At 38.9% G+C, this 26,986-nt stretch overlaps 2 protein-coding genes across 2 annotated transcripts; both read right to left on the bottom strand.

The window, feature by feature from the left end:
- Positions 1 to 929: 929 nt before the first annotated feature.
- Positions 930 to 11,283, bottom strand: cd59a (CD59 molecule (CD59 blood group) a). The gene is made up of 4 exons (XM_072671558.1): positions 11,204 to 11,283; positions 6,802 to 6,874; positions 3,651 to 3,752; positions 930 to 3,545 (listed from the first exon to the last, which is right to left on the bottom strand). Exons 2-4 carry the CDS (start codon positions 6,854 to 6,856, stop codon positions 3,346 to 3,348), a joined length of 357 nt encoding a protein of 118 aa, XP_072527659.1. The 5' UTR covers positions 6,857 to 6,874; positions 11,204 to 11,283; the 3' UTR covers positions 930 to 3,345.
- A 466-nt stretch (positions 11,284 to 11,749) lies between these two features.
- fbxo3 (F-box protein 3) lies at positions 11,750 to 23,952 on the bottom strand. The gene is made up of 11 exons (XM_072671579.1): positions 23,861 to 23,952; positions 23,063 to 23,152; positions 22,371 to 22,534; positions 21,755 to 21,869; positions 21,450 to 21,654; positions 20,726 to 20,771; positions 20,283 to 20,367; positions 19,376 to 19,498; positions 17,274 to 17,389; positions 16,830 to 17,020; positions 11,750 to 14,967 (listed from the first exon to the last, which is right to left on the bottom strand). The coding sequence occupies exons 1-11, from the start codon at positions 23,950 to 23,952 to the stop codon at positions 14,836 to 14,838; spliced, it is 1,359 nt and encodes a 452-aa protein (XP_072527680.1). The 3' UTR covers positions 11,750 to 14,835.
- Between the last annotated feature and the right edge of the window lie 3,034 nt (positions 23,953 to 26,986).

Raw genomic sequence — 26,986 nt, 5'->3', positions numbered from 1 at the left:
TTTTTATATAGACTACACACTAAATCTAATTAACTGAACTAGATTTTTGGTCAAACAAGTGTAGGCACGTTGTTATGCTTTCTGGCATTGTGTGACATGTGTTGATTTCTTCTGACTGGCTCTTGATTCTTCAACGGATTTAACTTGTCAACCCTGCAGGGTGTAGTTGCTTTTTTAATTTTAAAAATCATGTAAACTCTTGCCTTATGTTTAATAGTGATAACTGCTAAGGAATAGTTATTCTTAAAAGAGATTACAAGTACATACTATTTTTGCTTTGTTAAGCACTTATTTTTTAAAGTGTAGAACATTTATAAATGTATAAATCTGTACATTTTTAATTTTGTAAAATACAGTGACTGTATTTCAGTGCATCCAGGATAATAATATGACTTATTACTCTGGATTGGAGGCCTTCTTAATAAATATCAACAAATATCTGTAGTCGCCACTATTCCATAACTGAGAGGTACAGATTGTGTTTGTCTATGTTTGTAACAAGCTCTTAGTGATAAAGCAGAGTTCTAAACACAAAATAAGTTATAAACTGAGAGATTTACAGTATAAACACTGTTGGCTATTTGTTTCCAGCAAATACTTCTATTTAAAGAGGAATTCCTGCAATATTTATACATATTTATTCATATCCCAGAGTCAGATTTGTTCACCACAGTGGAGATAAGACCCTGGTACCTTAAGCATGTAATATCTCAATGTAGTACATTTAATGCCTCAAAAACTTTTACTTTAAAGCAGCATTATGGAGCTCGCCCTACAGGCAGGGAGCATATGAATTATTTTTAAAAAGTAAATAAATAAACAAACAGTAGGAATGGTAGATGCCATTTAAAAACACTTCACCTTTTTTGGAAAAACTTCACCTTTATTGTATGGAATTGGTATATGATTAAGGGATACTGAGAGCACTATGGTTTTATATGGTCCATTTTATTGGATACACACACAAACAGTAAGTTTTTTTTATACAAATAACAATTAGACTAAAACGGTTCTGAAAACAGGCTCTTGAGCAAATCACCTCTGTGCATGTAAAGCTGTAAAGCTTATTATAACCCCTCTTCCCTCAACACTAAAAGCTCACTGAAATGTAAAATGTTAAGACAGCAATAATGGAAACAGTAATGGATGTATCCATGTATAACTTAACAGTCTTGACAAGAAAAACTCCTCTCCTGCTGGATGATCCAGTGCCAAAGTCCAGTGTGTTTATACAACAGGAAGAGCCCAACTTACACATTTCTCTCTTTCTAACAACATAAACACTCTCGCATAGCATATTAACTAAACCTCATTGAGCGATTAAAAAGCACATGTTGTACTACTGTTAATCACATATACATACAGATTAAAAAAAAGTGCAAAAGGCCAGCATTGATCAAGCTTAGAGCTGGCAATGATCTTTTAATATAACCTATTCCTTAACAGGCCACTGAAGACAAGTTGTCCTTCTGTTTTTGACATCATGGCCATATAATGATCTTCAGTCTAAGCAGTTATTCTCTGGGAGAAATTACAACTGCTTTCAAAAACTGCGTTCCAAATTCACTACATAATTCCCCTAATTATGTCAAAACACCAACGTTGTGACATGCAAGGTCTGTGCACTGAACTGACATCATAAGACTACTCCAAACTAGCCAACAACCCAGCAACATGCCCATGTGGGGCTCACATGAGTGGATTCTTACATGTGCTTTTTCTGGGACATAGTTGGGCTTATTACAGCCCTTTCACATGGGTGCCAGTGTACAACCCACATGAGGCGTGTGTTTAACCCCTCCTGGTCCCATCACTGACCATGGTGGGACCCTGGTGGGCATCCATATATGGGGCCAACATGGTACCATTGACCAAACTTTCTGGTTCCCACTTGGGCTTTGCATAAAGGCTGCACATGGGCATGTTATCTGGGAAGATTTGTCCAAAGTGGCTTTAGCACTAGTAGCCTGGTATTTTTACATAATAGTGCTGTATAAGAATAATAATAGCCTTGCTTGTCTATTCAATACATTAGAAAGGAGCATTAGCTTACTTGTAGCAATATTTCAATTGCGACTACTAAACCACCTCATCATTGGATGGATGCAGGAAGACCTTTTTGCCAGGAAAATGTATACGACAAGACAAAATGTATCAACTCTGGAATCTTTTTGTTTACCCCAGAGCACTAGTGGTGATTTCTGAAAATGGCATTTATTTTTTTGGAGCAAACCAGTTTGGACCCGGAGTCTCTTATTTGGTCATGACAAGTTCAAGATGAGGCACAACCTCAGAGGTCTGTTGTGTACTGAAGAAACATCTTTGTCCCATTCTCTGCTCCTCACATAACAAAATCATCCTTGCATACACTAAATGCAACTCAGAAAATTAGAGGGAGCAGAAAAATGGAAACCACACACTGATACTGAAAAAACTTGAAATCTTGAAATCCCCAAGTGATTCTCGGGGAGTGTTCTGTTGCAGTTACTGACAGCTTCAGTCAAATAAACAAGGGCCCAGTTTCCCAAAAGCTTAGTTCTGAGATCATATTAACTGCTAGAGAAAGTGTGGGGTGTGATGCTCACTCGCCCGTCTAAGAATAATCTTTTTAATAAGATGCTTTTGGAAAGTTTGAAGGATAAATTGACAGATAAATGTGAAGTGACAAAAGCAGCAACTTTTATTCTCATGATGCTACTTTCTGCTGATATTCCTGCAGAAGCATATACACTTTTATGGTAATTGAAACAGGGCTCAGCACTACCCACAACAGATCCTACAGCTGATACATTAGATCCAAAGTGATCTCAGATTTACATCACACTATTTGATTTATGGAAAAAACCAAATCCTTAAAGCTTGCCTTTAACATAACTGTGTGTAACTTGCTAGTGTGGAGCGCTTATTTTCTTGTAAATATTGACTTTTGCCACATGTATCCCACATTCTGCTGGAATCAAGCACAGTTTACTCTGATTACCCTGCTCTAACACATCTTTTTAACCTGCCAGTTAATGGGTTAGCTGAATCAGGTGTGCTTTAGCAGGAAAAGCACAAAACTGTACAGGAATCTGGTCTGGAGTTCTGGGGTTGTATTACATTGACAGGTGACCACTACTAAAATGTAATTGGAGTGTTTGGATTCAACTTCCAGTGCCTTTCCTAACGTAAACCATTTATGCTGTAGCATTAAATAAGCATGTGGTCACCATAAACATGGGATTTTAGTATTTGAGTTGCTCAGGTTCATCTTGAACTTCCTCACAAAGAGATGCTCATGCCTAGTATTGGTATGCACGGCAGCACCAGCGGGGGGCAGCATTTGGTCTGAATCAGCACGGCAGCTCAGAGGACACACCACCACAACACTGCCAATGAGACCAGTAAGCTCAGCAGTGAGCTACTGGCTATGGTCATGGGCGCTCCGTTACACAGGTCAGAGTTGCAGCATTTATACGTGAAGCTGGAGACATGTGGAAACATCTGTGAGAGCATGGCGAACTCACAGTCTGAATATTTTATACACTGCCGGTACGTATCACCACCTGGGGATGAGAGGGACATTGTGAGTGTTAAATGACACTTTATAGTAATAAGTGGCAACAGGAAAGGTCTGTGATTCATAGGAGTGTGTGAGTGTGTGCAATCACCTCTTTCATTCAGTGTCAGGCACGAGTCCTCAAACCTGCAGTCCTGGGTTTTAGTGCAACTGCCAGTGTAGTCCCGACACTTGTAACACTTAATTGCAGAGCCTGTGGTGTGAAAGTGTGAATGACAGGGATAAATACATGCATACATTAACAGATTTGTCTGTAAAATCCTAGTAAGATACTGCCAGCTGTGTTTACGTTTATAGTAAAGAACTGGCAGCTATTAAATGACCAGTATTTTACCATATTTGTACAGTGTTAAATTGGCAGCATCCTACTGCTGTAAACACATACAGCTTAATACCATGTTTAATTAATACAGGATACAACTGTGATGTGCTTCTGCGTCGAGTCATTGCAGAGTCTGCGGCATAGCCTGCACAAGTGGCCTACACCGTTGTGAGCGCTTATACAGCAATAATATTTACAGCAACCCCAAGATGAGCTGCAGTTGTGGTCTGATATCAGTATATGCAATATTCACAGCAGTGTTGGGCTTTTAATGATTTATTGATTTACTGTTTCTTTTTCTGAGACAGTAATTTGTATACAATATACTTTAATAATTATAATACATCTTTAATACACAAAGTATTTGGTGATTTTTATTTTAATTGTTTGGGTGGGGTTCCTAAATCAACACAGAGTCACACAAAATTATATACTGTGGTGTATAAGTGTTTGCCCCCTTACTGATATCTTATTCTTTTGCATGTTTGTCACACCTAAATGTTTAAGATCATTCAACAACTTTAAATATTACACAGAGATAGCACAAGTAAACACAAAATGCAGGTTTTTAATATTAAGGGGTAAAAAATCCAAACCTACATGGCCCTGTGTGAAAAATCCCCCTTGGGTACAACATAAATTAACTGTGGGTTATCACATCTTTGGAAAGCTGAGTTCAATTTCTCCAGCCACACCCAGGCCTGATTACTGCCACAGTTGTTCGCTATCAAGAAATCATGGATTGCACAGGTGTGAACCTTCCCAAGAGTGGCTTGCTAACCTGCCGCTGTTTTGAATCTGCCCCTGTTCTGAATCTGCCCCTGCTCTGAATCTGCCACTGTTCTGAATCTGCCCCTGCTCTGAATCTGCCCCTGCTCTGAATCTGCCCCTGTTCTGAATCTGCCCCTGCTCTGAATCTGCCCCTGCTCTGAATCTGCCCCTGCTTCGAATCTGCCCCTGTTCTGAATCTGCCACTGTTCTGGACACTCTATACTAAACTTTCAAGCTGTGTACTGTATTCTCTCTACTTGACCATTATACAGTATAAATTGGCCCATTAACTACACTGTACACATGTTAATATGACATATATGTGACATATATGTTTACAAATACTTCATATAATTTGCACACTAAACCTGGTTACTTCAACACACTGCAGCACTTTCATTAACACACACTTAACATCTAAACTGTAATCACTATTAGACTACTTATCTACTATTTAGTGGTGTAGTAACTATTGGGGCAGTGGTGGCTCAGCGGTTAGAGCGCCGGGATATCGATAACAGGGTTGTGGGTTTGATTCCCGGGCTCGGCAAGTTGCCACTGTTGGGTCCTTGAGTAAGGCCCTTTACCCTCTCTGCTCCCCGGGCGCTGGAGTTGGCTGCCCACCGCTCTGGGTGTGTGTACTCACTGCCCCTAACACATGTGTGTGTGTGAGTGTGTGTTCGCTACCAGATGGGTTAAATGCGGAGGACACGTTTCGCTGTACAGTCCACACTGTACAGTGACAAATACGTGCACCTTTACTATTGTCTGCACCTTCAAATTCTACATTCATGCACATATTTATACATGCATATAAATTTTTTGTCCTCCTTGTGAGATGCAACAGTATAGTGCACTGACATTCATTTTTACATATGAATATATTTATTATATTATATTAATAGTTTGGAGTCTGACAGTTCAGTGCATCGTAAAAATGTTTTAAATATTTAATAACCTCAGTCACACTGCCTAGGTCAGACTACTTATTCTTAACCTGGACACCAAACAAGCACACTTTGTAGAGCAGACACTGTAATCTCAACTATAACTGTAACTGAGCTGCACAAGTGCACTGTAAAAAGAGCAGATAATTAGTACTGAAAGCAAGTTTAACCCACAATCATTTTCTGAACAGGGGTTATCAAGTTATCTTAACCTGAAGTTTTAACAGCCTAAACAAAATAAGCAGTATTGTTTGAACAAGCCAATGTAAGTTGGCTGAACACATTTCTCCAATGAGTTATTTGAACAAATTACTATCAATGCATTTGTTGAGATAACTACAAAATTGTAACACATAGTTTTCTCATCTATTTTTAACTAAACATTGTTTACAGTGTTTACAATTAAAGCATTAAAGCTAACGTTTATTGGTTCATCAAAGGGACTTTTTTAGAAGAGTGTCACAAAAGTGTGATGATCTGTTGAGACTCAAATAGAGATTTTTGCCTTGAACCACTAAGGAGTGCTGCAGATCAACCAGACAACACCATGCCCTATGTAAATATGACGGTGGCCACATCATGTTAGTATGTGGGTGCTTTTCAGCTAGAAAGACGAATGGTAGACAGTCCAAAGAAATTCAGGATAAAAAAACGCTATTCTGACAGAAAGCCCAAACTGGGGAGAGAAACTATGTAATGCCTCAATGCGAATGAAGACATCAGAGTGGCCCAGCCTTTACCTTAACCACATCTGTAGCAAGACCTCAAACTGTACTATTGTTCTTGCAACTTAACATGGTGTCAGAAAAGAGAAAAATAGTTCTGTTCCACAAATGAATATTCAGTTCAGAATATTTGGTTTCTTGTGTTTAGGTGAACAAAGTTCATGGCAGTTTAAGGCAGTGAACATGATGGGCCTTTATAGCTTTGTTTTATTTTAGACCAGAATATAAAACGTAGGGTCCACAAGCTGGAACCAGCCCACATTGGATGTAGCCCAATACCTAAACTGATTTAGACACCCCTGGTTTAGATTAGTCTATGATTAAAATAAGAGCTAGATTAATTGATTACTCATTAATTGTTAGCAGCAGCCTGTGATTTTATCTGAAGATGTTGAATATAGAATGTCCATAAAATGTTTTCTTATGTAAAGTAATAAAAAGATGTGAACTTAGCAGAGATCTTTGCATTGTACATACCCAGTCCAAGCAGGGCCAGACCAAACACCACACTTACACCCACAAAGGCTTTCATATTGCAGCTAGTAGACTTCTATGCAAGAAAGAGGGAAAGATGGAGGGTGGGGGGAAAAGAAGAGAGAAAGAAATGACTTCATCCTTTCCACTGACTATTGGTTTTCCTTTTGTGACATAAATTTGTCTAAATATAAAACTGATTGATAAGTGTGCATTAAACAGTCGAATGATGACAAAACTAAGCTAATCATTTTCCCTCCGTAATGTTTGGGACAAAGTATTTTTTTACCATGTTCAAATTACAACACTTTTTTACACAGCCCCCCCCCCTTCATTTCAGTTGCAGTTGCTGTCATTTAACAGAAGGACAAGAGCTGTGCACAAAAATCAAATAAGTTGTTATGAAGCTAAAAAAGAAAGAATAAACCCATTAGAGACAACCTCAGGGTTACCAAAGGCAACTGTGTGGAATTCTATTAAGAAGAAGGAACACCCAGGTGAGCTCTTTAATGGCAAAGGGCCTGGTAGGCCAAGGAAGACCTCCACTGCTGATTGCAGAATGCTCAGTTGTCCCTCCCACAGACCAGAAACAGCCTTCGGGAGGTGAGTGTGTATTTATCAGAGACCATTATGCACATGAGACTTCATGAACAGAAATACAGGAGCTAACCCTAAACAAACAACAAACCATTTGCCAAAAAATGTGTAAAAGAGCTGCAGAGAGGGTTTTGTGGACAGATGTGATCAAGATAAACCTGTATCAGAATGACAGTAGAAGCAAAGTGTGGGCTGCCCACGCTAAAAATAAACCACTTGGGAATATATGGCTGTCACAGGTACTGGCACATTAATCTTCACTGAAAAGGAAGACTACAACTACTGAAAAGAGTAGATTAGTAGATGTTTTCCATCATCAAGTTTTTGTGAATTAAAAAAAAAAAAAAAACTAAACAAAATTGGTTGCTTTCAACTTTCTGAAACTTTCTGCACCAGTTTCTATAAATGCAAATCTCACTGGATGGCGCTTCATCCTATAGCAAGATAATAATCCCAAACATACTGCTAAGTTTTTTTTTTTAAATAAAACATTTAAAGTTGCCATTCACCCTATTTGAATTTAATTGAGCGTGCATTTTGTAGATGGAAAAAAACTTAAGGGAACAATGCCTGTTTGATGCTTGGCAAAGCATCACCAGAGAAGATATTCAGCACCCGGGGATGTCTATGAATCGCAAACCGAAGTCATTTCTGTAAATACATGTGAAAAATGTTTTATTTTGTTACACCTCAAGTATTGTTTTATGTTTTAAGCTGCAACATCCACAAAAAAAATACAATTAAAAGTAGAACTATGGGCCTTGAGTGGTCCAGCGGACTAAGGCACTGTGACTATGATCAGATGATCACTAGTTTGAATCCCAGACGCTGCTGGTGCTGGCCGTCGCTGGTGTCTGCGAGGTGTGCATCAAAGCTGGGTATGCAGTGCTTCCCTCGAGGCGCCTTGGTTGCCCGGTGATGTTGCATCGGCAGCAGTTCGAAAAATGAGCGGTTTGACTGCGATGGGGGGAGAGAGCATGCACAGGTTGGGTAATTGGCGGGCCAAATGGTGAAAAATTTGGATAAAATGTATTAAAACAAAAAAACAATTGAAGAAGAGATAGAAAAGTTAAAATAGTTAGGTGGCTACGATAGTATATCGTATAAAACGATATTTAGATGGTTTCTAGGGTGTTGCTTGCTGATGGAACTATTTACATTTAAGGCATTTAGCAGACGCTCTTATCCAGAGTGACTTACAAAAGTGCTTCACTGTTTACATAGTTTGAATATACTAAAATTCAAAGATACCTCTAAGCTTAGATACTACTAAACACAAGTCAATATGGAGACCCTAATACTCAACACTACACTTCGCCCAAGTACTTTTGGAAGAGGTGGGTCCTTAGTCTGCATTTGAAGACAGTGAGCGACTTTGCTGTTCGGACACCCAGGGGTTTGTTCCACCTTCGGTGCCAGGACAGAAAAAAGCCTGAACGCTTGTCTTCCGTGGATCTTAAGGGATGGCGGGTCGAGCCGAGCCGTACTTGAAGCTCGAAGGTCTCTTGATACTGATCGGCTTTTGACTCACAAGATCTATTTGCAATTGTTATAGTAATGCTAGTCACAGTTATTGATTATTTGATTATACAGGCAAAAAAGTGACTCATTTATAAGTCACTTCATCATTAAAAATTTGGAAATTCTCCCCCGCCCGTTCGTAGCTCCCTAAGCACTAGCAATGCTCCTGACACTAAGAGGGAAAGGAATTAACACAACTTAGACGATACATGCAAAGCCATCCATCACCTCTTTTCGAACTGCCACCGATGAAGAAAATGCTGGGTTCCCTAGCTCTGTGGCACCTGTGCCAGTCAACATCACCTAAAAGTGATGAGAGGAGAGAGCGCCATCTACCCACCTGGAGATAGCATGGCCAATTGTGCTCTCTCGGACTACGACCGCTGATGGAAAAGCGGCATGGTACCCGATCCAGAGTGGTAGTGCATTAGACCGCTGAGACACTCTGAGCCCCATACGCGTTTATATTTTAGACGCCAAATCAGGAGGTAAAGTGACAGGAAACATGAAATAAGAAAGAAAGTGTAACATGCTGATAATTATCAATGTTTTTGCAAAATACACCAGGACTATTGAAACACTTTCCTGAGAACAGATGAGGAATTAACCCCTAAACAGACTAGGGCCCACTGACAGGCCGAAAGTGTTATTACACTTAACTTCTACTATCAAAGAATAGCCCTACCAGTTTGTACCGAAGTCCCAGTAGTTACTGAATAATTCACCTTAGTGTGTTAAGGGGTTAAATAATCCCAACTATGAAGCCTAGTGGAGGGAGTATAATGGGGTAGGGGCTACTTTTCTACCTCTTTGTCACTATGGTACTCCACCTGTGATCTTATCCACAACCACAACAAAAAACAAAGAAGAGCACTGATGTTTTGGCATATGTGGAAATGACAGATAAAGGTGCCAAGGCACATACCAAGGTTGGCTATACATTCATAGTCAGTTAACTAATGTTACATGTGGTTCACCAATGTTCCACAATGCAAATTATTAAATCTAGATCATAGAACCAACAACAATCCAGAAAGGCAATATGACCTGTTAAAAACTAGATTAATCTATAAAAAAACATTTTTTAAATTTCTGCATATTTAAATGTTTAAAACATGAACAAAATTATTTGAGGTTAAAATATTCCATTCTAGAAAACTTATCGAGTCATTATCTTACAGTGGGGGTGATGTGAACCACACATCTGGCAAGTTTGGAATGCTCTGAACGTATTTCTTCAATAGAAAATGGTTAAAAAAAAATTACTTGATGGCTAAGACAACATTTTACAATAAGATCTTGCCCTAAAAAAGCATTTTAAAATCAAATAAGGATGGAGAACATGCAGGATATTCAAAGACCAAACAGTCTCTGATAAAAACTCGTTTACATTCGTTTGATGCTCTTATCCAGAATGGTTTACATTTGTCATACAGTTACACAGGTAGGCAAATCTAGCCTTTGGAGTTTAGCCCAATGATTCTCAGTGATATAGCATGGTGTGCCTGCCTGGCTTGGAAAACAAACCCACTATGCTGCACTACACACTCTACACCGCCCTCTATATAGACCACGCTCTGTGTATACTCAAAAGACACATTTAGGTTCACTGGTGGTATGGGACAGTAAATAAAATGAACTGAATCCCTACTGTAATAACTACTACTGTAAAGAAATCTGAGTCATTACCTTTCTATATAATGAGCCATTTCACACCAAACTAGTCTCATTTACTGAATTATTATTTTTTTAAGATTGTTGGAATTTTCCTTCAATCAAATGATGGTGTTGACTGATCACAAAGTGAAAAGCTACAGCATATTTTTTTTGCCTTGATTGTGTTTCATTTTAAATCATGCAACTAAATTCGAGAGTGTTGAAAAAGCTTATATTGGGGGAGGGGTTATTGTTAAGTCAATCTCCCAAAGAATCTAGATTAGAATCATTTAATATTACATTTCCTTAAAATTTTTTATATGCAAGAACATTAAATAAATTAAAAAGTTGGGAAGACACTTTGTGAGTGCATGTAATAGAATCAGCACAATAATGATTAGCAACTAAACGTTTAACAAAAAGACACTGGAAAAAAACAGTTCAAAATATGTCATTTTAGAACCTTCTCACCATTTATAGCATTCTTTGAACTGCTGGCAATCCAGGCCAATTAGTATTTTTATCATGTATATAATTGGATATCTGGTTCTAGAAACACTGAACAGACTTTTATCAGCTACCAGCTACATTTACACCATAAAACAAGTAGAGAGGAGCTCCAAATCCTTACCCCTTTCGTAAGAGTCTCCAGCAGCCCGACCACTCCACTGTCTCCTTTAGGCCAGTCTGATAGAGACTGGAGGGGCTGTGGCTTTGGAAACGCCCACAAACAACTGTGGCGGCTGTAGTGGTGGCAGATTGATCAATGTGCTCTGTTTTGATCTAATCTGGAGTAAGAACGATCCAGTTATCATTTTTACACATTTATAACAATGGAATTTTTAGTTCATAAAATGAATATTATCTCTATAAAATTATGCTTAAGTTTCTTAGTAGTAATCAGTTCAATATAAATTGGAAACTTTCCCAAAAATGGTATGAATTTAATCATAACGTTACACTCAATGGTGCCGCTGATTAAAAATATACAAATAAAGATGCAAGCAGCCATTAATACCAAATGCACTCGTGTTTAGGAACTCAATCACTCCCATTCTCTAGTCCTCCAAGTGTGTTTAGCAATCAATCTCTTGATTCTTCAAAAGGAAAAGATGTTCTTAAATTCCGAAGGAAAACAATGTAAAGTCCTTTTGGACCATTTTTATTGATCCACTCATCATACAATTTTGAAACAATGTAAAAAACACATGCCTAATTCACATTATGTCAAACAGTAAAAAAATAGAGAGACAAGTTGTTTTCTATTTTATGTGTGACAATATATACACTACATAGACAAAAGTGTTGGGACAGCTGCTTATTTTCAGCAGGATAAAATAGGAGTATTTCAGGTCCTATTTGGGGGGGGGGGGTAAGATTTTGTCTATCTGGTATGTGCTGCTTCTTTGAGGTCTACTTAGAGAGCTTTGGTGATAATGTTCAGGTAAGGGCAAAATCAAGGTCATCCACAGTGAATTTTAGGTCGTATTCGAGATTGTGGCATTATGATGTTGTAGAAGCCATGCCTCGGTTTCTTTCTCAGCTTTTCCCTCATGACAAACATTTCAGATGTTTCATGAGCACTTTCATACTGCAGCTCTTCTTTCTTCCCACAGCCCAAAGGTGCTCTATTGGATTCCAGACACTGACACTGGACGCATGTTCAGGTGATTACTTTTGCTTAGTGACATTATCGTGCTGGGAGTAGCCATTACATTGTGGGCAGGAAGAGATGCACATAGTCTGCAACAATACTCCAATAGGCGGTGGCATTCCAGTGACGGTTGATTGGTATTAACCAAGAAAACATTGCCCCCACCATTAAAACAACTACACCAGTCTGGACTGTCGCCACAAGGCAGGTTAGCTTCATGCTATTGCCAGTCCAGCTTAGGTGAGCCTTTCAACAGGGCATTAAAGAACTGTTGCTCAAAATCACACATATCACCTTTTTTGAAGGAGGATTTTGACCAGTAGACCGATACAGGTGTTTAGCCCATGTGACTGCAGCCAGAGAACTAATTGGCTACTACTCATCGTATGAAAAGTGAGGGCATGGACTACAAAGGAGGAGCTATGACCCAAAACAAGCGGCAACACAAAGCAATATCAGGCGAAGTGCTAACAAAGCACTCTTCATCTTACTATGATTACAACATCCAAACTGACACCAATGAGGAGTAGAGAAAGGCAAGTGGGGGTGGGGTCTGAATGGAACACATTCTGTGTTTTGCGAACAATAATCCTTTGAGTTGCATTTCACAGAAGTGGACTGTGCCTGACCTTTAAGAATAGCAGGACAATCCAGCCATTCATTGCAGGATAACAGCGTTCTAAAAGTGAACATCCTCTGCACACAAATGGACGTAATTTCCTGTTTATTTACCCCAAACATAAAAAAACCCCACACATTTACAAAATAAAAATGAACAATCAGAACTTGGATATAATAGAATAGCAGATAGCTCGAAAACCCTATTGCACTGCATTATTTTACAACAAAAAGAAGAGCAAAATAACTACCAATTACTAACAAAGATCAAAAATTGTATATGCCTATAGGCAATCTATTGAACTCACATTGCCTTCCTTTAGAGACCGCTCACAGATGAATACAGATACAAAAGAGCCTGTACAACTGTGTGCATGTGTGCGGGAGAAAGAGAAAGAAAACCAGAACGAGAGAGGGCCAAGGGTTCACCTTCACCTTGTTCAGAACTTGGCTCAATGCGAGAAGAAAAGTTCAATGTGCATAAAGTGTAAAGTAATGCTCGAGTCCAGTTTCATCTTTTCTATGTGCAAGTGTTTGTGAATGACGAGGGTTACTCCAGTGGTACAGGACAACTCATTCGTAGCATGGCGGAATTAAACGCAAACTGAGAGATGACCACGTGATTACTTGGAAACATTACTTGGCTGCAATGTCACCTTGTGGAGCACGAAGTTTAAAGCTGGCACTTAAACTCATTGACATTTTTTTTATCAGGCGCATTTACCAGACCCTGTAGATGTAGAATTACTAGCTGTATACCACTTGGTGATGTATAGTTGGTCAGGCACTCTCTACCTTCTACCTCGTCCGATAGCACTAAATTCAGCACTAAATATATGGCCAACGGTCTAAGCATTGGAGATCCCTTTCCACTGATGGACGGTGGGAGGGCTGAGGCTGTGCAGTAACACAGGACCTACAGTCAGAAAAAATGTATTTACAACATGGTAGGCATACCTGATAAAATGATTAATGGTCAATGAGTACAGGTACAAAGCAGATATTACGAATGAAGTGGCAATGCAGCGTACATTAGAGACCAAACAAGTCAGCCCTGTACTACAGAGATGCACATAAAGTACAGTCTGAGTAAAATTGAGTGCTGCTTTAACGAACAGAGCAGCTGCAGGGTTCAGCTGTGGTCATTTCTTTACCACCATTTCTCTATCTCTATGACTATCTACCTGACAGACAGAATGAAAAATAAAATGATGAGAAGAGAATTTTGAGAAAGACAGAGAGGAGAGGGGAAAGAAAAGAAAAACAAACAAACAAACAAAAAAAAAAAGCGCGAGAGAGCGCTACTGTCCACTGGTGATGTGCTGGTTAGGACTCGCTGGAGCTGGTCATGTGCAATGATTGGTCGTTTTTTTGACAGGTGTGCTTTTTTTTTCTTATTATTTTGACTGAATATCTTCCATCCATAACGTAATCATATGACAAACACTCACTGGCTTGGTCTGTCCTCTAGAACCTTCTATAATAATAATAATAAATAAAAAAAAAACATACTTTATTCATATAGAATTTTGTCCTATTGTTTTCCTCAGCAATATTGTGATGCTGTGTCTTGAGCGCTGTGGGGATGTAGTTTGATTTTTGTGGCTAGTGGTATTTGTAAGCTTTGTAAGTTGTATTTTCGGCCCAGTGTAAAATTTGTAGCCGATAACAGTACTGGCAGTGTATACCAGACAAAAGCTTACTGAATGTTGTGTGTGTCTGTGGGTCTTTGCTTGTAAGCCTTTTTAAGACTGAACACTGCGACTATAGTATCACACTGCCACTCATTCTCTCTCAGAACGTTACTGTTAGAAGCGCGCACGCACACTGGTGTGAAGGTTCACGAGAGGACAGACACAAAGCCTTTGTATAATAAACAATGGAATTCTTAAAACCATTGCTCTCTGCTGCGCTGCTGTTTGTGCGTGTGTACGTGTGTGTGTGTGTGTGTAAGTGTGTGTGTGGGCATGAGGGAGAAAGTAACAAGTGCATCAGACGTGACGAGGACAGCGCCCCCCAGGGTTGGCCATGTTCATGCCCCGCAGCTCTCCCTCCTCGTAGTCGTCTGTATCTGAAGAATTGTCTTCATTAAATGGAACAACAGACACCTCACTCACTGAGCTCTGAGCAGAGAGACAGAAAGAGAGGGAGAGAAAGATATTTACCAAAGTTTTATCAAAGTCTGCATTCCTACAAACCCTAAGCACATAAAACAAACACCTTTAGAAAAATCCAATGTTTTTGGTATTATTATTGAAATTTCGCCTTGGACAGGGGATCTACGCTAAGCTCAAAGCTAATGCTAGCTGACTGGATTTTACCAAGAGGTGGGCAATATCATATTGTCATAAATTCTGTTATGATACACAGTATACTCTTCCAAGCATATCGAGGATATAGTCAGTGCTTAAAGAACTTGCTCAGCTGCAAGTTTCATTACAAACAGTGTAATTAGTCTAGTAGCACATTTTGAAAAAAACAAAACAAAAAAAAAAAAAAACACAAAACACTGTACTAAATATGGGAGAGTATTTGGATGTTTTTTTTTTTTAAGTGTAATAAATATTGTGTATCGTGAAAATGTCTTTTAATATTGTGCTATAATATATTTACCATATCACCCAGCCCTACTTTTACCTTGTCCTCTTCGCTGTCTGCTCCATAATAAACAAACTGGACGATCAGATTACCTGACTACTAAACTGTGAAAAACTCTTCAGAATGGAAAGCATTGGCTCACTGTTTACCAGTACGACTCAAGAAACCCAGGGAAGCAAGTGAGGGGAAAAGGCTAAAAGCAAACCTGCTACAATCAGTTCAGGTTGATAACCACACATTGTGCTGAGAGAACAGAAGCACTATCCAGTAAGACTTCGGAATAATTAGTGTTCCTGTAACAATGTTAAAACTATGCTATAATAGGCAGGTACTGCTGACTTTTGTCAGTCCTCTAAACCAGCCAATAAAGGAAGAGAACACCATTTTCCCCCTACAAGCCCTCTGTGAAAGGAAGCTCAGTAGATTTCATTCTGAAGCAAAATAACAGGGTTGTAATTAAACTTGTAACATTGCAAGATCACTGTACCAAGATTATTACCACTCGTGTTCAGTTTCTCAAAATGTATTGTTTGGGTTTTAGCCATAGCAAGGACAACAATTTTAAAGTGGGGTCGGAATGAAAGAACGAGTTACTGTCATGAATTCATAGCTACACACAGAGCAAGGATCCATTTGGGATTCATGCGATGACTAACTCTTTCAATCAAATACAAGTTTAAATGTTTGACAACGATGCTATGAACTTGTCTGAAGTATAATTTACAAGCAAAACATACTGTTGTTGAAGACATACCACTAACGGCAGTAAAACTAGCACTGGAACAATTTGGTAAAAACTAGAAAATATATTTGAAACATTGTACCTCAGTCAAAAACTACACCAAGCTGAAGCACAGAATTTCTTTATAAATTGGCGGGGCTAAATTGATGCAGACTGAATAGCCAGATTTAGTAAAATACGCTGTCTGGCTCATCACAGTTTTTAACAGTTTTATACATATATTTAGAAAGTGACCAGTCACGCTGGCATCTTTGTCTAAGGTACTTTGATGGTATATCACTTTTAGGGGTGTAAATATGAATTGCAATTGTTTTACAAGTGGACTGGTTTACAGCTCCCTTTTCTATGTGGAACTTGTAAGAGAGAGTGTTTAAGGTTCATGCTATGTCATGTCTACTCATGCTTTGGGAGAAACTTCTGTCTTTAAAAATTATCTCATGAAGTGGGTTCTTTGCAGAGTTTGTTCGATGCCCTTGAGTAGATTGATTGACTGAAGCAAAAAAAAAAAAAAAAAAAAAGCAGGAAAAAAGCAAGCATTTATGGTGTTTCCTAATCAATTCCTAATTAATGCTTTATTACCGTACTCTATTTTGTTATGTTTCAACCCTGCATATACAGTTAAAGAAATCATTAAAAATCACATACCGAGCGCACTACGGACTCTCGGAAGGGTGGGCACACCATGTGAAATCGTGGAATGGAGACGTCAAAAATTTCCTCTTTATTTTTGAGCCTATGGAAGGTGTAGTGTCCCTCCATGTATTCTGAGGTGGTGGAGAATGTCGTGCAGCTGGCATACTCATGCACTTTACCAGGAGACATCACTGGAAACTCGCCTACACAGACATTCAAAATGCACAAAACATTTCAGATAACCTCCTTGGACAATTCTGTACATTTGGGATGTACAGAATTGTCACTATAAAAGACTAGACACGTGTAAGATCCATAGACAAGATCCATTCAAGATCCAATCAAATCCTCATGGGTAAAATAACATCCAACCCACAAATAGAAAACAGAAATCAGATTACTATGCGGGTTCTAACATAGCTCAGTCAGCATACTGGCACATCTTTAAAGCCTTACCTACAACGCCAGGGCCTCTGACCTCCTCCACGTTCCCGTTGGCATTGGTGATTTTCCAGTAGCGGCTGTCCAACTGGCATGCACTCTCAGGCAGTGCTGACCGTGCCATTTCAATTCTTAAAAAAAAGGCCAAACTTAAAAACATTAGGTCAGATATAGTTAGGTTTAAAATTCTATCCCACACAACTATCATTATTATGGCAGTTTGTAACAAACTAATGATTGACAACTACTACATCACTGTGGGGTTAAATGGGGAATTTCATAGATTTTTCTGCATATTCTGCAATTCCTGCACAATTCAACTGTTGAGATGCAAACAAAGTCATTCATGGTCCAACTTCTCAAATGCTTTGTAGTATTAAGATCATCTAAACTGATCAAGAAAATGATTGAGGCTTGTTCTACCATTTTTTTGGGGTGGGGGGGACTCTTAACTGTTAAAAAAATCTACTGACTTGTCGTTCCTTACAATAGTGGTGATGGAAATGAAAGATCTCAACAGTCACGGCGTAAATATAGCCACTGTTGATTAAATGCTGAGTGTAAAGGATTGTGATGAATGTTGACTGTAAAGCACCCTTTATTACATGTATTACATGTCCTAATGTAACTTTTCATTCACTCCTTCATTTACAACCCAAAAACACTAGTCAAGCAACAAATGAGTTCTTGATTTATATTTATAATGTCAGTGCTTCTGAGTAGCAATAGCAGTACATCTGAAAAAAATGTTTTTGGTAGGTTGCCTTCTGCCTCCAAAACACATAGAAAACCAGATCAGTACAAAGTCCAGTTGTCTGGATTTTTGTGTGCGCGTCATTAGTTGTTGTGTTTATGTGTAGCAAGTCGCAAAAAGTTCATTTTAAGTCTACACTGGGCTACATGGATTAACCCCAGAAGTGTGTGGTGCAGATGCTGGGCAGTGCCTTTTCCCTTTTTGATCAGACAGTGAATCAACGAATAATAAGTAAAAAGGAGACACAGTGTGCAGTTTCAGACGCAGCCACTGTGCAGTGTGGAGTAAAGGGGAGGTTGCAAGGTGCTAAGTCACTAAAGCAGCGAGACCCAACCTCACATAGAGTCTGTAGTTTTAAAACAAGCTGCAGAAGTAGTGGAGCTTAGCCATTTTAATCCTGGAATGTGAGAATCAAAGTTTGAAACATGATTCTTACTTCCACAGAGATCCAGTAAAAAAAAAAATAAAAAATTCAGGAGTTGCATGGGAGACCTTTGAGAGGTCATGCACCTGACCAGTCAAAGTATTCCAAGTTCTTGGTAGAGGAGAAAAAGCTAACAAACCTATGCCAAAAATTTGGGTACAGTTTAATAGGAGCATTTCAGTATTACGGCATCCATACTATTTTGTGCTAAATTAATCATACAGACTACAGAGTTATAGATCCCAGGATGCATTGTACCAAAGTGATCTGTTTGCCATCCTGTCATTCCTGAAAAACCTTTGCAATTTGGTTTAAAAGTGAGATTTTCTTTATTCATTAGACTATGGGCTTCAGAATGTCTAAATGAAATACATTTTGACTAAACCAGATGTGTTTACAAAATAATGTTGTAAAAGGTCCGATATTGTAACTTCCCAAAGCAGTCCAGAGTCAACAATGTACAGCAGAGCTGTAAAATTCCCTTCAGCATTAGAAAAAAAAACAAGCTGGAAAAGAAAAAAAAAAGAAAAAAGGTTTAAATTAAACTAAATGTTATGCACTGAGGAAATTATGATATTTTTGAGCTTGCTTTTTCATTCAATTCACACCCATTTTCTTTCTTTAACAACCAACAAAGCAATGATTTTTCCTCTGTGTCTGATTACTTGAACTAGCATGATTTCTGATGGTATTGATAAATTGTAAAGGGATAAAACTATACTGGGTGAAATAAATTATTCAGTATGATGCAAAGACGTTAGAGTTAAAAATTAGTCATAGTGAAAATTGTGACAGACAGACTGCATATTTTTAGGTCATTTAGTAATCTGTAGACTTCAAGATTATGAACACATTAAATTCTAGACCATTCTGGAAGGAATTCTCCTTCAAATGGACAGTGTTCAGGGCAGTGAGTATGCATGTGAATCTTTGTCTTACCTGATTCTGTAGGTGAAAAAGAAATGTGGTGGATGGACAGAGCTGAGTTCAGGCAGAAAGGAGGTTGAAACTGACACAGTGATGTCACCAGTAGTGGCTACACACTTCTTATCATGGACGTACCTACAAAAAAGTTCAAATCAATGAGAATAATTATAGATAGTTAACAAGAATGATCAAATACTGTGCCCCCCTAATGTGAACCCCCAAACAGCATATCCATCAACTAATATGTAAGATGTGAGAAAATACATACTTTTTAAATTAATATATTGTCCCCTTTTTCTCCCAACTTGGTACTGCCAATTAACCCAACCCAGAACAAGCAATGTTTCTGACACCAGGAACAACACGCTCTAAGGAAAGCAGCGGGTCACTCTCAAACGGACCATCTCAAGAGGCATAAGCTAAAAGTTTTACCAAGACCCTTACAGTTCCTGGACCTAAACAGCCTTGAGAATCTGAGGCCAGACCTCAAAACAGAAGCGCCTTTAACAAGGAACAATGAGCAGAAATCCTCCAATTTCCCTGAAAGTCTCTTAGCTGGCTACAAAAAGCATTTTCAAGCTCTGATGCTAAAGAGGGTGTTCCCAAGTACTGAGCATAAAGGGTGACGATCTTTTCCTAATTTGTTGTTATTATTAAACTGTAAAAGATAGAAATAAAAAAAGACGGCTTGCATAATGTTTAACTTGATTGTCTAATTTTTTCTTACTTAGCTATTCACAGTAACAGCTATTCTGACCAGGCATGCCACTGTATATACACAAAGATGCAAATGCAAAGATACAAGCAATTGTAAAGGGATAAAACTATACTGGGTGAAATAAATTATTCAGTATGATGCAAAGACGTTAGAGTTAAAAATTAGTCATAGTGAAAATTGTGACAGACAGACTGCAGGTACCTGAAGATCTGGTCCCGAATGATGGGGTACTCTCCTGTCACTACATTTTGAACATATGAGGTAAACCATTCAGTAAAGCTGGACCCTATTACAGTGGGAGAAAGAGAGACATGAGTTTAAGAGCAGTTAAGCTATGACAGGTGATCTATTACTGTAACATTTCTTGGGTTGCAAACTAATGATCAGTAGTGGCGCACATCAAGACATCACAATGTTTTTTGCTATTAACTTAAGAGCAGAAACATTGATTGATTGGAAGCTATGGCTGGGTTTAAGATTTTGCTACCAAAAGCATTTTCCTTCTAGTCGCGCAGAAACAGGAGCAAGCACATTAGTGTTGTTGCTTGTCCAATACACCAGCAGTCAGTGTGATTATTTTATCACATTCTTTAAACAACTCAAAACACTGAACTGCACAGACGGCCAGTTTGACAATATCCTACCGGTTATGAACATATCAATCGCAGACGGATCTTGTGCCAGTTGATCCTAAGAGAGGTAAAAAAGAGAACATGTAGTTATGTAAAGCGAATATGCTAGGAAAGAACTGCAACTTTGCCTACAAACAAACCCAAAAAAGAACCTTTCTGCTTATGTTAGTGTATTTCATATTTATAGGTTTTATTTGTGTTCGCACATCATATTCTTATGCCAGGACCTGTATTTGGAACTTTCCACCCCCACTGCAAATTAGGTTAATTAGCAAAAACGTAATCTGTTTGCCAATCAACAAATCAAACAAGAACAATTTAAATATCGCAACTGAAGGACACAGTCCATGAACAACAGGCTAACAAAACCTGCTGTCTGGCAATGATTCTGCTTTGTGAATGCATGTACACTAGTTTGTCAAAGGGTTGGAATCACTTATGCTCACATTTTATACAGAATAACTTATTTATAATTTGTAATATTTAAATCTACATTGTATATGTAATAAATCAGATATTAAACAAATATTACAAACAATATTATACTAAAATTAAAATATTTAAACAACATCAGTATTTTTTCTCAGGTTTGAATAATGCATTCTATATATTAATTTTACTATAATTTAATGTTCAATGCTGTTCCTTGCCCGGGAATAACATTTAATTAGAAATACATGCATTCGATTCATGAGTGAGTGAATGAACCATAGTGAGAAAGAGAGATAAATCTAACCGGACAGTGGTAGAAAATCTCACTGCGCATGCGTCCTTCTGTGCTTTCCAAAGCCATATACTGACTAAGCCCTGTGTGGAAGCAGAAAGTGAGAGGGAGACACTGCCGCATGCCCTTCCTCTGCTGAAACCCCCCTGCTGCGGTCTCTATGTCCAACAGATCCTCTGAGCGATAGTGATTGGACAAGGCCATACTGCCCATCAACCTGGGGGAGTGAAGTATTTAAGAATAAGAAACATGTGACTGCTCTTTGAAAAAAGGTTTTAAGTTTGTTGTTGTGTGAAAATTTTACATTTGATTCGTACCCAGGAACCACGAGCTTCTGTCCATTGTGTATCCTGTAAGAACAGCGGTAGTCGTTAGGTAGCTTGCAGCCAATTTGAGCCTCAATGGCATCCAGTTCTTCCTCCTTTGCGCCCTCTATTGACAAAGAATGTACTGTATTAATTCTTTATTATAGTTCAATATCTAGTTTTGTACAATGGATCATTTTCCTCTACTGAGTGTTTAGTAACAAAGAACTAAAACATTTTCCCAATACTTACTGCAAACTCCTTTATTAAAGAAAATCCAGACTGTTAAGATATGGTGTACATGTCTAATGCTATTAACATGACACAATCATTATTAAAACTGACAAGGCTTTTTGCAGTATTGAATGGCTTGGCTATTAAGCAAGGGACACAGAATACAGTGCAAATTAATTTAAGAATGAGTTTTCTTTTTTTAATGGTTATATATATATATATATATATATATATATATATATATATATATATATATATATATAAATAAATAAAATAATATATGGGTAAGCAAAATGAAAATGTTAACACTACTGTAATTTGTACACTATTTTAAAAAGTAATTTTAAAGTTCCCTTTAAGAAATCAGGCTTCTAACATAAGCCACTGCACACACCTTTGAGCGAGGCAATCATTCGTGGGCATTTCTGGCCCAGATAGCTCTTCAGGTCTTCCCATGCTTTCTTTAGTGTGCCGTAATGGTCAATATAGCGACCTAGATCGGCGTAAAATTCTCGGAACAGCTCCTTCCAGCTCTGCCCTCTCTGAGCCTTATCTGCCCTGTAGAGGGAAAACACTTCCATTACAATCACACCAGAACACAATACTTTAACGATGAAATTACATCTAATAGCACAAGACATGCATGAACATCTGATGGAACAACAGATTTATTCGGACTACAACTGACTGGAGGGGTCAGTTTCCACAATGGGGATTAAGCCTAATCTTAAAACTAATTTCAGGATCAATAGAGAAATCCCACTGCAATTTATTTTTAGTCTAGGCCTAAGCTTAATGCATTCATATAAGGGCTGGTTCCCCACACCAAGACTGATTCTTCATGACATTATGATACTGCTCAGGATACTCACAGCATATAAAGTGACGTGTTTTGTTTCTGTGATTTCGTGGAGGTCTTATTTCCACAATGTGGCTCTACGATATTAAGATTGCAAAGGCCAATACAAGTATAGCCATAACCAAAAAGCATGTTGTGGTGCCCTACAACTGTCCACAACTGTTACATAAATAATAAGAAATGAGAACGCTTTAGTGGGCTGCAGGATTGTTGTTTGGTGAACTTACTCTGAGAGAAGCCAGTGTTTTTGGCAAAGCCCTTTCCATAAGGGATTATGTCCAGTCAGCTCATTCAGGCGCCGACTTACATGACTGCAACTAAGTGGGGAAAAAAGACAAATTAGTGTAAAAGGTTTGAACCCGCTGTTATCGAAATGAAATGAAAAAATAGTTATGTGCTAAGTACACCAACGAATCACATCATTTGCGTCGTAATGTCTTAATACAATGATTTCAAAAGGGATGCCCCCGTCAAATGGTGCATGCATCAACGACGAGAGCTGCCACTCACACAATGTTGTTTTTTTTAGTTTTTTTTTAGGTTAAATGGTTAAATAAGCTATTGTTTATCATTATATCCAATGCAAAACCATGAAAGTACCCTATCCAACAACCAAGAGTTTCGGCTGTGTATTAGTTAAGCAGTCACTCATGGACTGCATCGACTAGTAGAAAACTTGTTTACATCTTACTACAGTTAGCTCAGCAGCTACTTATTCACTGCAGCGTAAGATTAAGAAGCTGCCCAGCAGGGATGCCTCGAGTCTACACTCCCCGAGACCTCGCTGTTTAATGTGATTATAAACACTGTATTCTATCCTGAAGTAGAACAACACATTTAACTAAGAAACAGTGTTTTAAAACGGTACAATAAGCTCGCCTCCTTTCCAACTAGCATAGACAGCTAACGCAGCGGCACAAACAGTAGCTAGCGAACTTTCAGACATTTCTAAAAGCACAAACAAGCTTTAAATGCGCATCTTCAGCATCAAGCAGACAGCACTGTTGTCTGCAGCGAACACGCACCTGACCAAATCTCTGAAGTCCAGAAACGATAAAATCAGAAGCAAAGGATCCGACGGTAAATTGTCCAAGTTCAGCGCCATGGACGCCGCCATCTTGATATGTGATGGCTTTTGCGGGGTCCCGCCCACATGAGTTCACGTCATGAAGGCGTGTCCGCACGCTGCTTTGTTATCAAATAGGTCGCACATGGTCGGCTAGAGCAGCCGCGCTGTGTGATAGCGCCCGGTCTCAAAGCAGGGGAGCGCTGACATTTTGGATCTGAGCTGCACAAAGAGGAACCCGCGCCATGAGCATGTTTGTGATGGGCAGCAGAAAGTCACTCTGACCCTTACCCAGCAAACACGCAACACTGTCACAACCACCGTGTATTATTTTACAACGTTGTCAAAAGGTGGCGCTGTTTACGTTTTCTCAACAAGGTTGTCACTACCGTTTCACCTGTGCATTTATAGAACTGAAGTACTGAACGTTTTCAGGGAGCCACTCCTAAAAAACCAAAAGGATTAATAATAATAATAATAATAATAATAATAACATTAAGTAACTTAACAATATGTGTAAGTATTTCTTCCACATTTGACAAAACACAATTTATAGTCATTTTCTGAATGTAATATATTCTTCACTCTTTTTAGACAAACGACATTTAAATGGACCTGAAATGTTGGTGCTTAACATTACTGGTAAGATTAGGCTGACATTTTCCTAAGTTTTGGGCGCTTAAACATTTCTAAGACACATGCGAATGCATGATCTGCAACCCATCCTCACCACAAACAGGGAAAAAACATGTTTTGCAGATCGAATCGAAGCGACTCTGCACATCCTTGATTGACCAATGGCATTTCGGAGTCGCAGCTTTTCAAACCCAGGCCGTTGGTCTCCCGCCCAGGACCGTTGATGTGTTTTTCAGTCTTTTCAGGTGAGAGCGCCTCAACGCAGCTCTCGAGATAACTAGATATCAATAGCTTACATACGTCAAATCTATTCTCTGTTTTTAACGTTTACGCAGTCAGTTAGCTAAGTAGCACATTAGAAGCGTAACGTTAAATTAGATAACGCTTAGCCAAGTTAGTGCTAGCTGTCGGAAACAATCGGTTTTCCCTCGCTTATTAACGCTTACTCCGTCTAACTGTAGCTAGCTACGTTTATATTAGCTTAAATTACCTTAACGTTAAATAACGTAAAAACTCTTTATTATAGCCATTCACCTGTGAAACTGCGCACTACGTGATTAAAAAAAAAATTGGTAGTTTTGGTAGCTAGCTAGTTAGCACTAGATAGCTAGCTAGCTATCGTTATGACTGAAGAGTAAAGGTGAGCGTTAACTTCGCTCTAGCTATTTTAAGTTAGCTAGCATAACTTGTAAACAGTAAATTTGGTTAACTTAAGTTTTTCTTTTTCTTGAATTTTCCAAGTTCAAGTTTAACGCTAGATAGCTAGCTAACGTTAAATAGCGTTTGTTCGGAAAGTTAGCTAGCTAACTAGCTAGCTAGCTAAATGCGCTTCATACTAATATAGCTAGCTAGTGCTAGCTAGCTATATTGGTATGAAATACATATTGCTAGCTAGTTAACTTGCTGAACACACAGAAGGATGGGTAACATTAGCTATATATCGTCATTTGTATGAATATATTTACATTGGTTTAATGTGGTGCAGTTTTTTCCCCCCTCAGGGTGTGACAGCTGTGTAGTTAGCTAGCTAGCTAGCTTGCTATGTATTATGTAATAACACCTGGAATTTGTCCTAAATATAAACATATGAGCTCTTAATCTTTCATCATTTTATCTTCGAGTGATTGGACGGAAGTTTTAGTTGAGTGTGAGATGTGTGTGTCTGGAACACCAGGAGAGAAAATGCTGTCTGAGCTACAGTGATAGCTAGCGTAGATTTGCTCTGCTGAGGGCTTACAGTGTTTCTTAAGGCGCCCCATCTCATTTGCTATGTTGTGAGCTCTAAGATTGTAGCTGATTTGTTAATGCGTGTCTTTTTGGGGATTTGTATTTACTTTAGGTCATTCTAGTGTGTGATCTGTAACACTCTAATTTTATTAATGGAGGACATTTCATTAACCCATGTGTCTGAGGGGGTCGGTGTTTGGGTGTGTGCAGTTATTGATGTGCTCTATGTGCTATGAGTTAGGGAGGATTTATAGAGATAGGACCGTGCGGCACGTGCTCTGGGAGTGCAGCGTGGCGAGGGACCTGTGGGCCATAACCGGTCCCCTGCAATGCCCGAGCCTGCCAGCAGGGGAGGTCCAGCCGTCGGTCCATTTGCCAGATGCATTGATCAACAGTCCAAGGTCATTTTATTCCACAGTGTGCTGTAGTGTCATCCCCTCAAAGGTAAAGTGGAATTTGTTTTGGAAATTAAAATTTGTTTGAATCTATGTTAATGTTTAGGGCCCAGAACTGGCAGAGAAGAAACAGAGGGCAACACAGGATCCAGACAGTTCCTCTTCGGAAGGTCTGGATCGACTGTGGCCTGATGAGTCCCCCAATGAGGTGTCTCTTCTGCATTTTCAGTTAAAGACATCCACACCCAGGACCCTACAAGAGCATCGCTCTGGAGGCTGGAGACACCGGCCAACCTTCTAACCCCAGAACAGTGGGGGTAAAAGAGGAGCAGGTGTCACAAGAAATTGTGATTTTTAAAATGCCTTTTTAAAATCTTTTATTAATGTAGTCTTTTAATTTTTACCTGTCTTTAAAAACCTACACTGCACATGGCTCTCACGAGCCTCCACTAGAGCAGAGAGTGTCTTGTCCCTTTTAAAAGATTTAAAGTCTGATGTGTTTTTACTGCAAGAGTGTGCTTTACCGTTCCTGAAGACGTACAGAGATTGGGAGCAGCGATGGGCTGCCGGTCCTTCTCTCTGGAGCGGTTCAAACTACAACAGAGCCGACGGTGTTGCTATTTTAATAAATAAAATAGCAACACGGGCTCTTTTAGCAAATTTGACTTTTTTAGGAAGGGATTTTAACATTCTTAACGTGTATGGTTTTAACGATAAAAATGACAGGTATAAACTTTTAGAAGACCTGCAGCCCCACATGCTGGGGAGGGTGCCATTAGTAGTGGGAGGGGATTTTAATTGTGTTTTATCAAGAAAAGATAGGAAAA

Source organism: Salminus brasiliensis, chromosome 25, assembly GCF_030463535.1.
Source record: "Salminus brasiliensis chromosome 25, fSalBra1.hap2, whole genome shotgun sequence".
NCBI classification, from domain to species: Eukaryota; Metazoa; Chordata; class Actinopteri; order Characiformes; family Bryconidae; genus Salminus; species Salminus brasiliensis.
This window is presented reverse-complemented; position numbering and strand designations above follow the sequence as displayed.